The sequence below is a fragment of the Pseudophryne corroboree genome, chromosome 7 (assembly GCF_028390025.1).
Source record: "Pseudophryne corroboree isolate aPseCor3 chromosome 7, aPseCor3.hap2, whole genome shotgun sequence".
Classification (NCBI taxonomy): Eukaryota; Metazoa; Chordata; class Amphibia; order Anura; family Myobatrachidae; genus Pseudophryne; species Pseudophryne corroboree.
Window position 1 is genome coordinate 67,348,609 of NC_086450.1, and position 14,208 is coordinate 67,362,816.

Consider the following 14,208-nt stretch of genomic DNA (forward strand, 5'->3'; position numbering starts at 1 on the left):
TTCAGATGCATCGGATGATCACCCTGTCCCCCAGGGCCAGGGTGTCTCTTCTGTGGTGGCTACAAGGTGCTCACCTCCTCGAGGGCCGCAGATTCGGCATACAGGACTGGGTCTTGGTGACCACGGATGCAAGCCTCCGAGGGTGGGGGGCAGTCACTCAAGGAAGAAACTTCCAAGGGTTGTGGTCAAGTCAGGAGACTTGTTTGCACATCAATATCCTGGAACTAAGGGCCATATACAACGCCCTGAGTCAAGCGGAGCCTCTGCTTCGAAACCAACCAGTGCTGATTCAGTCAGACAACATCACGGCAGTGGCCCATGTAAACCGCCAGGGCGGCACAAGAAGCAGGGTGGCAATGGCAGAAGCCACCAGGATTCTTCGGTGGGCGGAGAATCACGTACTAGCACTGTCAGCAGTGTTCATTCCGGGAGTGGACAACTGGGAAGCAGATTTCCTCAGCAGACACGACCTCCACCCGGGAGAGTGGGGACTTCATCAAGAAGTCTTCACGCAGATTGCAAATCGATGGCAAATGCCACAGATGGACATGATGGCGTCCCGCCTCAACAAAAAGCTAAAAAGATATTGCGCCAGGTCAAGGGACCCTCAGGCGATAGCTGTGGACGCACTAGTAACACCGTGGGTGTTCCAGTCGGTCTACGTGTTTCCTCCTCTTCCTCTCATACCAAAGGTGCTGAGAATTGTAAGAAATAGAGGAGTGAGAACAATACTCATTGTTCCGGATTGGCCAAGAAGGACTTGGTACCCGGAATTGCAAGAAATGCTCACAGGGGACCCATGGCCTCTGCCTCTCAGACAGGACCTGTTACAACAAGGGCCCTGTCTGTTCCAAGACTTACCGCGGCTGCGTTTGACGGCATGGCGGTTGAACACCGGATCCTAGCAGAAAAGAGCATTCCGGAAGCAGTTATTCCTACGCTGATAAAGGCTAGGAAGGACGTGACAGCAAAACATTATCACCGTATATGGCGAAAATATGTTGCTTGGTGTGAGGCCAGGAAGGCCCCTACGGAGGAATTCCAGCTGGGTCGATTCCTGCACTTCCTACAGTCAGGTGTGACTATAGGCCTAAAATTAGGGTCCATAAAGGTCCAGATTTCGGCCCTATCCATTTTCTTTCAAAAAGAACTGGCTTCACTGCCTGAGGTTCAGACGTTTGTTAAGGGAGTACTGCATATTCAGCCTCCTTTTGTGCCACCAGTGGCACCTTGGGATCTTAACATGATCTTGGCTTTCCTGAAATCCCACTGGTTTGAGCCACTTAAGACGGTGGAGCTAAAGTATCTCACGTGGAAAGTGGTCATGCTGTTGGCCCTAGCCTCAGCTAGGCGTGTGTCAGAATTGGCGGCTTTGTCATGTAAAAGCCCCTATCTGGTTTTCCATATGGACAGGGCAGAATTGCGAACTCGTCCGCAGTTTCTGCCAAAGGTGGTGTCATCTTTTCATCTGAACCAACCCATTGTGGTGCCTGCGGCTACTCGTGACTTGGAGGATTCCAAGTTGCTTGATGTAGTCAGGGCTTTGAAGATCTATGTTGCCAGGACGGCTGGAGTCAGGAAGACTGACTCGCTGTTTATCCTGTAGGCATCCAACAAGCTGGGTGCTCCGGCTTCAAAGCAAACCATTGCTCGCTGGATCTGTAACACGATTCAGCAGGCTCATTCTGCGGCTGGATTGCCGCATCCAAAATCAGTAAAAGCCCATTCCACAAGGAAGGTGGGCTCTTCTTGGGCGGCTGCCCGAGGGGTCTCGGCATTACAGCTTTGCCGAGCTGCTACTTGGTCGGGTTCAAACACTTTTGCAAAGTTCTAAAAGTTTGATACCCTGGCTGAGGAGGACTTGGTGTTTGCCCATTCGGTGCTGCAGAGTCATCCGCAGTCTCCCGCCCGTTTGGGAGCTTTGGTATAATCCCCATGGTCCTTACGGATTCCCCAGCATCCACTAGGACGTTAGAGAAAATAAGAATTTACTTACCGGTAATTCTATTTCTCGTAGTCCGTAGTGGATGCTGGGTGCCCGTCCCAAGTGCGGACTTTCTGCAATGCGTGTATATAGTTATTGCTTAATAAAGGGTTGTTATGTTGGCATCCATTGGTTGATGCTCTGTTGGTTATTCATACTGTTAACTGGGTAAGTTTATCACAAGTTATACGGTGTGATTGGTGTGGCTGGTATGAGTCTTACCCGGGATTCCAAAATCCTTTCCTTGTATTGTCAGCTCTTCCGGGCACAGTTTCCTTAACTGAGGTCTGGAGGAGGGGCATAGAGGGAGGAGCCAGTGCACACCAGATAGTACTAAATCTTTCTTTAGAGTGCCCAGTCTCCCGCGGAGCCCGCTATTCCCCCATGGTCCTTACGGAGTCCCCAGCATCCACTATGGACTACGAGAAATAGAATTACCGGTAAGTAAATTCTTATTATTTTCTGCTGTAGAGTGGAAAAGCACCTATTACTCCACATTCACCTATAGACTTTCTTCTAGGTGGCTTTTTTTTATTGCATGCTTCCTTTTTCTCCCGTGTTCTCAGATGGAGACATAACGGTGCCTCTGTGACCTCAGGTACCTATAAACCTTCCTTTCCCGTCCCCTTGTCTTCCTCTACGGCTCAGACAGAAAACTGCTCCAGAATTCTCTTCACGGTTCTTTGTGTAATATCCACAGCTGCTCAATTACGGCATTTAACTTATCTAAAATAAAAGCCATGAATAGCCGGTAATTAACATGGTGGATTTCATTTTTTGCAGTCAGATATTTTCAGGATGGCATCATTGAAACGTCTGTCTGAAAGGAGTTTTGATTAATCAGAATTCATTGTGACTCATATTTTTGGGCATTTATCTCTCCTCTTCACCCTTTCCTTCACCAGTGTGGCAAGCATCTTATTCTGTCCCATATGTCTATAATTGTAACATATATACAGTATACACATCTCCTGGCGAAGTGCTACTGTGATTGTTGTAGGATGCATGCAAGGTAAATTCTATGTCCTATTTCATGATGAAATTGAGGTACAACGAAACGCGTTTACTACCATTGCCATTTTTAGTATCTTCTGGGAAAGGACGCAGACTTGAAATCCATCGTCACAGTGATGACCATTCATTGCTGCTTGTATTTATTTGAGAAAGCTTTATTTAATAAGCATCTAAATATTTTCTCATCACATGTATTCATTTGGCCGTGGGCCTTTTTGGGGTGTGTTTGGTTCCACTTTTAACCACTTAACCGGCTCAGAAATTTTTATTTTTTATGATTGAATTAGATTAGAACATCTATTCGAAACATATCCAACACATTTTTATAGTAAAAAAATAAATTTATATATATATATATATATATATATATATGTATGTTACATTTTTTTTAAATTTAAAATAGACATTGATTTAAACATTGATGACCAATATATCAGACCATCGCGACATTGTAGTATGCTCCTCTCTGTAGTCACCCGGGTGTACACAGGAGCGGCCACTAATCTTTTCAGCCACTTGGTAAAGGTATGCCATTGGGCTGCCTGATCAGCAGTGATCTACTTCATGGCAGACACTGGGGGAGGGTACAGAGAAGCAGAGGGGGCAGGAGGTCCCTCTGAGATTAACAGCTGCTGGAAGATTATCTTTCAGCAGCCACCCACTGGGCATTTCTGACTGGTTGCATAAGATGCGACCATGTCAGGGAAAGCCCAGCCTGGCGTGGTCCAGGCAAGTGGTTAAAGACCCTATACAAGAGCCCTCTTTACTCTTATTACCCAGTCTTGTTACCAATAAATTGCAACGGAATATGCTGGGGCTATATTAGTAACTGTTAATAAACAAACAAACAAACAAACAAACGTACAGAGATAATTTTCTTGTAGTATTGGGCCATTTGATTGCAGCACCTAGAAGCACTTTTTTTGTGTGTGTGTGTGTGTGTGTGTGTGTGTGTGTGTTTATGTATGTATGTATCATTGGCCTTTTATAATGCCATTTCTTGGCAATGTCATCTGGTGTTAGGCTCATTTAGTGATGGTGACATACCATTCAGGGGGCAACGATGTTCCCCTTCCACATTAAAACACAACAGCTGTGTGGTTTTATAGTTTGAGGCATTACTGACTTAGAGGGACACAGTATTTCCCGTTATGTTGTGTCCCTAAATCAGCTTATGAAGACTGGCTGACAGCACAGCATTGTCGGATGTCTGTGTCGCCAGATGTAATGACAGTGCATGGGAAGTGTCATTTCTGTTCATTCATTGTTTGATAGGACACTAGTTCAAGCACATAGACCTATTATTGCAGTTTGAAGTTTCATACTTTCTTGGTGTTCACTCTGAGATTCTTTTTGAGCAGGGTGCTGACCACTGAGTAGGGCACATTTAATTTTGAAGGACAAAATTTTGGATGCGTCGCTAAAGCTGATGTATACAGTTATATATACATCACTACTAAACATTAATATGTTGTGCCATACAGTAGTGGCCCTTATTCCCATTAGGCCACACAGTAGTGCCCCTAATTCATATTATGCCATACAGTAGTGGCCCTTATTCACATTGGACCACACAGTAGTGCACCTTATTCATTTTATGTCACACAGTTGTGCCCCTTATTTACTTTATGCCTCACCAAAGTTCCTCTTATTCACTTTATGCACACAGTAGTGTCCCTTATTCACATTATACTGCATGGTTTTGTCCCTTATTTACATCATACCACACAGTAGTGCCCCTTATTCGCATTATGCCACACAGTAGTTCCTCTTATTTACATTATGGCACACAATAGTGCTCCTTATTAACATTATGCCGCACAGTAGTTCCTCACACAGTAGTGCCCCTTATTTACTTTATGGCACACAGTAGTGGCCCTTTTTCACAACATAGCACACAGTAGTGCCCCTTATACACTTTATGCCACAGAGTAGTGCCCCTTAATCACATTTTACATTGACATTAGGATGATTTCAATTTTTCCTTAGACATATGCGCCATTTAGCCTCTCTGGAACAACAGGGTACCGAGCTCCAACGAAACCATTAGATTCAAGCAGCCGACAACAGCCAGTGGTTCAGCAGGATCTGATCTCTCTGCAGGCACCTGCAATAGACCACCTGGAGAATGCACTGAAAATCCCAGCGAAATACGGAAATTGCTGTATGCCACAGCATTCACTGAGTTGTCATTCACTGTGACTTGAAGCCACACAGTGTGAATTTAAAGTTTGCGTTGTCACACCCACAATGCGCCTGAAATCGGTGAGCTCTGCACAGTGCTAAGTGAGAGCTCGTGGATGGGGGAGACGGATCACATTGGCCGCAGAATGTCCTGCGGGACCATCCCAGACTCAGTGTATGTCGGCACCGTGCTCCGTCTCAGGGAAGCGCAGGACGCAAATCACCACTTGCAAAACTGGCAAAGGGCGGATTTCAACATTTATAAACAGGTTGGGCACTGTGCCCAGCCAATAATGCCTAACATAGAAGCTTATGATGTCGGGACTGCCGTAAATGATTGGTATGTGCGCATCTGAGCAAGTGGCACATTGCGCACACAAATTAATTTTCCCAATTTTTTTTTAAATGGCACCTGAAGCATTATAATGAACGTTAAGTATTGCATTCTGTGAGTAAGCATGGTCTTTGCCTGGTGTTCTTTTTTTATTATGTTATATTGTTAGACCTTCTTCTGTCCTCTGTACAGATATCCAGCTTGGCCTCTGTTCACTAGTGACTTTTCTATACTTAAAGCAGAAAAGTATTCTATTGCTTGAGTGTATCTGCAAGTCTTGCGCCAGCAGTTGGCAAACCTTTCCCCAGGCTCCTGGGCCCGTCTACTTTTTTTTCTGGGCTGTAGACAATAATTTGTGAAATAAGCCGCAGACTCGGACTGAAGAAGGAAGTAAGACTGAAGGCGAAATGTTAAATATCTACTTACGAGTACACAATTGGGTTTTATGTATGGGAATGTTTTTCAGATGTTCTGAGCATACTGGATTATACGGATGTGTCAAAAGGGATTGCAAAATGTTTTTGTTTATTACTATTACTGAAAATAATGTTCCTGTGGACTTAATGCACTGTAAGAGCTACTCTCTTACCTTCTTTTCCTGCCAGAAGATGGTCCATTTCTACAGTTGTTCCTCTGTTCTCACCCTTTACCCGTGACTCAGAGGAATGGCTATTGGGCATGTGTGTTGGATTTGAGGGAAGACCCCTTGGGATGAGGGTGATATAGAAAGTTGGACTTTTTTTTTTTTAAGCACTTCCAGCTTTGGTTGAACGTGAAGGCACAGGAATCAGCGCTAGTTGTGGATGGTATCTGATCTTTAGGTTGACCACTATTGGTCGACTTGCATTAGGTCGACATGGTCACTAGATCGACATAGCTAAGGTTGACACATGAAAAGGTTGACATGAGTTTTTCAAAAGAAATTTGTTCACTTTTTGAACTTTTTCTTACTTTACGGTCCACATGGACTACGATTGGGAATAGTAACCTGAAGCCAGAAGCGCGCGGGGACACTGTGCACTGATTGGGGTTCACGGTCACTTTACGAAGAAAACGACGGCAAAAATAAAATAAGCTCATGTCGACCTTTTCCCATGTCGACCTATTTCGGATGTCGACCTAGCTACTGTCGACCCAAACGAACCACACCCATTGTGGAATCAATTTGAGGTTCTTATTTTTTATACATATACAGTATGTTACTTATTCAGTTTTCTGTGGAAGGGGTTGCGCACAAGTGTGATTCAGTACTATAACACCCAATGGGGCAGATGTATTAAGCCTGGAGAAGGCATAAAGAAGTGATAAAGTGGTGATAAGGGCAAGGTAATAATGCACCAGCCAATCAGCTCCAATATGCAAATTGACAGTTATGAGCTGATTGGCTGGTGCGTTATCACCTTGCACTTACCACTACTTTATCACTTCTTTATGCATTCTCCAGGCTTAATACATCTATAATGGTGGTGCCTGGCGTGCGTGCAGCCAGGGTTAGCCGGCTATCCATGTCCTAGCCTCAGGTGGTGGCATCTGACGCTCATTGTAACTGAAATGCAATCCTGTCCCAGACAAAGGAGCAGCCTGCTGTTCTCTAGCACAACACAGCCCATGTGCGAGCTATGAGAGTCCTAATGCACACTCACAGGAGATTTATACACACAGCTTTCTGGTGATAAAAATAGAAAAGGCTGCCGTCTTATTTTTGGGATATACGTGTTTGTGCTGTGCATGGGAGGTGGTCCTCTTCTTCCATCTTTCACATGCCAGCTGTGCCCTGTATATGACAAGCTTTTTGTGCATTACAGAGCAGGTTGTATTTTGATGCAAGGCCTATTAAAATGCAGCGAGGGTGCACGTGATGGCCAGTCTGTGGTGGAGGCTATAAATAGCTCTGGCTGAGAAGCAATGCTGGAGAAGCTTCCGCCAGAGAGATGCAGAGATTACAGGCTGCACAAAGCTAGGCGAGAGCCTGTAAGGGCCATTGTGCAGGAGACAGGTGCTTTCCGATTGTCTGGTTTGTAGTCGTCGTCTTTATACGTCGCATTGTCACCACGGCAATCGGCGTTCAAGATGCAGCTACAGGTTTTCTGTTTCTTGTACTCGTGTTCTCTTTTATAAGGCTTTTTCTTTTAAAGTGTACCCATGACTTTATTATAAGAAAAATAATAAATATGTACTCCATGGTGTGTGTTGCCATCCCAATGTCACAGTGACTCTATGGGGGAGATTCAAATGTTTGAAAAGTCAGGGGGGAGACTCTTTTTTTCCTATCTAATAGACACCCAACCGACTTTTCAAACATTTGAATTCCCCCCTATGTGTACTTATTGTAGGCAGTGTTCAAGATGGATCAATTGATAGAGATTACTAAAATATGTTTTGTGTTACCGTTCACTGATTAAATTTGGGTGTTCAGACGTCTGACAAACCGAAGCGAGTGTTCAGTGTCGCAGACTTGCAGGGTTTTACTATTGGGGTCTGAACGGTCTTGGACCAAATGCATATAGGCAGAGTAAAAACCATTTACCAAATGCAACCTCCTGACTGATTTCTCGAACAGCCTTCTAACTACATGAAAGTGAGGCCTTCTACTTCATACAGTGGGATTTGATCGGGGCATATTCCCCCTCCCCAGCATTACATATACCAGTATATTACCCATGCAACAGTGATTAGTGGTCCGGCCACTAGGGGCACACTTTCATTGTGTGTTAGACCTACCTCCGGTCATCTGCTATAATAAATATGAGCTACTGTATGTTGGGAAAGTACTATCTGCAGAAGCCTTTCTAGGCTATTTAAGCGCTTTTAGTTGTACATCTAGCCACATAACCTGTTAAAATGGTACCCAATGTACCATTGAACGGTATCATGGCTACATGCTGCAAGTTTTGTTTTGCTGCATATAGGTAGCTGCATTGTTGGTGCACTGGGTTTGAGAGTTGCAGTTCAATGACATTGTGTGTAAAGCAACAAAGGAGCATAAGAGTTGGTTACTTGGCCTAGACACTGAGGATAAGGCTGCAGTTTTGGCAGTAGTATTGTGATAATAGTCCAGGTATCTTTTTCATAGGCCCAGGAATTGCTTTATTCTGTTCATGGCGGTTACCTCGCTCAGTACAGACTACCCAACGCATTACTGTAGTGTGTACAACATATCCGTTATGGAGGTTTTGCTGCCAGGACATCCGCTCAGTGTCAGGGCAGAGAGTGCTGGTATAGGGCTTCCTTTGCCATCCTGCACTAATAGATCCAGGCAGACTGGGCGATAGTATACCTGTAAACTTACTATTGGGGTGTAACCTTTGGTGGAATCTAGAGCATGGTTTTCCGGTCTTGGTTTCCCGGCTAACCTGGGATATTTTAGTCTGTTCCTTGTGGTGGGAAATGTTTTTTTGGTCATTAGAGGTTAATACATGTGAACCCTGTTCAGTGAGAAACATTAACCCTTTAACTCTTTACAGCTTTCTCAGCAGCACGTATAGCTACAAGTTAAGACTTGTTCTAGAACGAACTGTGACCTTAAACTCTCCTACCCTCCAATTAGAATTCCATTGTCCCGCTGACTGCTGCACTGACATCCCCTATTCGGTGCTGTACAGCAAGATTATACGGCTCCTCTAGCTCATTCCAAATTTTCTTAATGCCCTTAAAAGTCTTGTGATCCATAAGCTGGCCCTTAAAGCTCTGCGTTATACGTAAAGGTCCACATAAGTAATTTGTCTTCTGACGTATATGTAGACCATTCTGGATGAATAGAATAGTGTTCCCTGCATGGAGTTAAGTAGATTGCTCTGATCATCCTCAGAACCTCATGACACCAACATTTACATGGCCAGAGTAATGAGCTTCTGACTTCTGCTGACCAGACAAGCGCTGAATGAAGCAGCCTTTCCCACAGCACCGTATCACTCGCACCACCTCCTCCTGTAGCTTTTATTTCATCCCTTTCCTTTGGCCAGGATTTCTTTTCTATAAAGAGCTGCCTGTGAAGTCCTGGGAACTGCGCTCTCTCCTTGCTCTGCGTGTTTCTGCATTTTAATCTGCCGGCTCCCTACGCCGTCTCTTTCTGAGCTATTTATAGCCTCCGCCTCCTGGGTTTTTATTCCAGTCGGCAGCTGCACCGTATTGTCATCTAACTGCCCCAGAATGAATAGCCTTTTCTGCTTCTTCCCCCCCCCCCCCCCTCCTTCCAGAAGAGTCTCATTTATCACCGGTTCTCCTCTCTAAATTCAAAACGGAGAAGCCTTTTTATTAATTCAAATAAGGCAGGTGTTCCACAGGGACTGCATGAATAGCACATACGGAATCCACACAGACATCAGACGGGGGCTTTCTCCGCTCCCCTCAGTTCTCTGAGCTCCCTAAGACATGAAACGGAGAGCGTTTGCTCTTCCCTTGCAGTGCAGGCATCAGATGGGCTCTGCTTGGAGACCTTCTTTGGCTGTGTGCTTGGAGACATCAGCTCAGGGTCATCTCTTCACAGATCGGCAACCTGACAGACAAGGCATACTCTCAGTCTCCTTAGTGCACAGACATCAGGCAGGGTTTGATCACACTCCCATACGCTGTCCTCCGTCATCCATTTTTTTTTTTTTTAACAAGATAATTGTGTGTACTGTTCGCTCATTGTATGTCCTGTGCTCAGAGCGTGACGGGCTGCAGATCTCACACCACCTCTTCTCTCTTTACAGATGGAATATCTGGTCGGGACCAACCAGTGGAGCTTCTAACGCAGACTCGTGCCAAACACATGCCAAGCACTGGTGAGTACACCCACATGCTTACTAGCCGTGCACATTGCGGTTGATATTGTGACCGTTAACAAGCTTCTGTGCTGCATTCGTGCAGTTAACAATTGGCATGCCTTTCAAGAACTAATGAAATGGCTGAGAGCAATGAGCAATTTGTCACTGTTCCACTCACTCCCTCCTTCCCAAGATGACATAACATCTACAATCCCTCATGGCTTCATGGTGAAGCTGTCCAACTCTGGTTTTTTCTTCTTCTCAATTTTTTATAATTATATGTATATGTGGACGGTGACACAAAGGGTTAGCGTTGCTGACTCTCAGCAATGGGGTCATGGGTTTGATTCCAACCAAGGACTTGTGTGTGGAGTTTTTATGTTCTCCCCATGTATGTATGGGTTACCTCCCACCGCTCCGGTGTACATCCAAGGTCTCTACTCTTAGGTTTAAACAATGTTTCACAAAATAAAATGGACCGTGTGTTTGTGTATGCAGGGATTTAGAATGTACCGTATATACTCGAGTATAAGCAGAGTTTCTCAGCACATTTTTTGTGCTGAAAAAGACCCCCCTCGGCTTATACTCGAGTGGTGCTCCAGGACCCAGTGGCGTAACTAGGGGCCCGCAGCCCCTGCGATCGCTTGGGGGAGCGCAGGGCTGCGGGGCTCCCTAGCCGCCACTGATCTCTGCTGCCTGGGAAGGAGGGACACGGAGGGCACAGCGTGCGCCTCTCCTGTGTTCCTCCTGCGTCTCCGGCGGCAGCGGCGCGTCTATTAAATGAAGTACTTGTTCGTGAGCTCTAATTGGCTCACGAACCGGCACTTCATTTAACAGACCCGCTGCTGCCACCGGAGACACAGGAGAGGCGCGCGCTGTGCCCTCCGTGTCCCTCCTTCACAAAACAGCGGGGGAGCGGGGAGGGGAAGTTGTACCTGGCACTGGGGGAGCATATTTGGCACTTGGGAAGAGGGGGGGGGGGCATATGTGGCACTGGGGAAGCATATTGGCACTGGGGGGTATATGTGTACCTGGCACTGGGGGTGTATATGTACCTGGCACTGGGAGCACGGCCCTAGCGACAAGCATTACCCCCTGGTTACAAGCACAACACTCAGCTCATGAAATCCCTGGCAACAAGCATTACCCCCTAGCAACGAGCATGACACCCGATGCATGAAACCCCTGGCAACGAATATTACCCCCTAGGCTTATACTCGAGTCAATAAGTTTTCCCAGGTTTTTGTGGTAAAATTAGGTGCCTCGCCATATATTCGGGTCGACTTATACTCGAGTATATACGGGTAAGTTCCTACATGGTATGGTCTAAGATGAATGAAGAAACATAACAGCAGCTGAGCGCGCCCAAGTTGGCTGCCTCGCCCTAATGTCTCTTCCCTGCCTGTACAGAAGAGGTGCGTGCCGATGTCCTTTTTACACTGGCCTCGCACACAGCAAATTTAACAATTACTGACAGCTGTCAGACGTAATTGACATGATATTGTCACGTTTTGTTTGAAATTGGCATATTCCAAACCAAATCCGATTGGGAGCGTTAGTGATTGGTTTAGTTATAGAGCCTACTGCTTGGTGTATATACATATGGGTGTGGTACATAGGGTCGACAGTATCTAGGTCGACAGTAACTGAGTCGACACCCATAATAGGTCGACATGAGCACGGTCGACATGAGTTAAAAAAAGAAAGAAAAAGAATTAGTGTCATTTTCTTCGTAGAGTGACCGTGAACCCCAATTAGTGCACCGTGTCCCCTCGCATGGCTCGCTGCGCTCGGCACAGGTTACCATTCCCAATTGTAGTCCACGTGAATCGTAAAGTATGAAAAAGTTAAAAAAATTAAGAATTTTTTTTGCGAAGAACTCATGTCGACCTTTTGTCATGTCCTCATGTCGACCTTTTGTCATGTCAACCTAGAAACCGTGTCGACCTAATGCATGTGGTGACTGTCGACCTAAGTGTGGTCGAACTAGAGACCGGATACCATACGTACTGTATATAGATATTGTGTGGATGTGTTATAAAGTAGGGATCACATCAGAACCCTAAGGAGGTGGCATTCCAGCTGAGCTGCTCCAGTACCGCCTGCGGCCTCTGAAACCTTCTGCTTTCACCTCTTATGTTTAATATGTGTGTGTATTGCCAAAATAATAGCGGGACATGTACTAAGCAGTAATAAATGTGGAGAAGTTGCCCATGGCAACCAATCAGCTGCTCTGTATACTTCTATAGTATGCAAATTATAAATGTTACATCAATGCTGATTGATTGCCACAGGCAACATCTCCACTGGCTCACTTCTCCACTTTTATCACTGCTTAGTACATCTCCCCCTAAATGCTCAATTGCAGTTTGTCATTTACAGTTCTAATTTGTCACAATGTCCCTTTATCACTTCAGTGCTAGGTTTAATCTGTAGGCAGGTGTAATATTTGTGGTCATGGTCCACAAAAGCAAAGCATTGCGCCACCTACAGACGGTCAGATAAACCTACTCCCCCCATGACGTCCTGTCTGTTAAATCCTGTTAATTAAAGAACTTTTCAGTGAGCCCCAAGATACAAACATACTCTACATTATACTGTAACACTCTATCATTACTGCAGTGTACTTGGCTCCAATTCTGAGCTACAGAATTTGCTCTTGATTTATTTATAAAAACTGGTTACTTTACATAGAGCTCCCCTGACTGAGTATATATTGTCAACTGATTTCTAGTAATTTCCATGTAATACTCTAAAGGGGGCATACACACGGAGAGATCCGTGCTTAAATTCTAAGCAACCTGACGAGATTGCTTAGAAATTCAGCACGGATCTCTCCGTGTGTATGCCCATAGCGATATCGATCGCGATCCCATACATCGCTATTTCTGACTCTAGATTTGGCATGCATGCCAAATCTGGTAGATCCGCTTACTTCAATGCTGTGTGAAGTGAGCGCACCCCCTCTCCTCGCTCAGCATAAGTTGCGCAGTGTGCTGAGCGGGGGGAGAGATGTGTGCTGAGTGGTCTGTGCTAGATCGCTCAGCACACGTCTCCCCGCGTGTACGGGGCTTTATACTGTGGTTCTCAAAATGTGTGCTGCTGCGGGACACTTGCAGGGGTGCCTCAGGTTGGTGGTCCAGGACCAATTCAAACTATTTTCTCTATCGTCCTAAGTGGATGCTGGGGTTCCTGAAAGGACCATGGGGGAATAGCGGCTCCGCAGGAGACAGGGCACAAAAGTAAAGCTTTTACAGGTCAGGTGGTGTGTACTGGCTCCTCCCCCTATGACCCTCCTCCAGACTCCAGTTAGATTTTTGTGCCCGGCCGAGAAGGGTGCAATTCTAGGTGGCTCTCATAAAGAGCTGCTTAGAGAGTTTAGCTTAGGTTTTTTATTTTACAGTGATTCCTGCTGGCAACAGGATCACTGCAACGAGGGACAGAGGGGAGAAGAAGTGAACTCACCTGCGTGCAGGATGGATTGGCTTCTTGGCTACTGGACATGAAGCTCCAGAGGGACGATCACAGGTACAGCCTGGATGGTCACCGGAGCCACGCCGCCGGCCCCCTCACAGATGCTGAAGCAAGAAGAGGTCCAGAATCGGCGGCTGAAGACTCCTGCAGTCTTCTTAAGGTAGCGCACAGCACTGCAGCTGTGCGCCATTTTCCTCTCAGCACACTTCACACGGCAGTCACTGAGGGTGCAGGGCGCTGGGGGGGGGGCGCCCTGGGAGGCAAATGAAAACCTTTAAAAAGGCTAAAAATACCTCACATATAGCCCCAGAGGCTATATGGAGATATTTACCCCTGCCTAAATGTACTAAATAGCGGGAGATGAGCCCGCCGAAAAAGGGGCGGGGCCTATCTCCTCAGCACACGGCGCCATTTTCTGTCACAGCTCCGCTGGTCAGGAAGGCTCCCAGGTCTCTCCCCTGCACTGCACT

The 14,208-nt window shown here is 46.0% G+C and overlaps 1 protein-coding gene across 4 annotated transcripts in view; it reads left to right on the forward strand.

Moving 5' to 3' along the window:
- Window positions 1-14,208, forward strand: part of HDAC4 (histone deacetylase 4) — a 249,405-nt gene that overhangs the window by 144,217 nt on the left and 90,980 nt on the right. For all 4 annotated transcript variants that reach the window (XR_010181903.1, XM_063933265.1, XM_063933267.1 and 1 more), the window contains one exon: window positions 10,211-10,282. Coding sequence is in view for 3 of the 4 variants with exons in the window: in XM_063933265.1 (XP_063789335.1) it covers window positions 10,211-10,282 (72 nt within the window). In the remaining variant the exon portion in view is untranslated. The remainder of the gene's footprint in view (window positions 1-10,210; window positions 10,283-14,208) is intronic.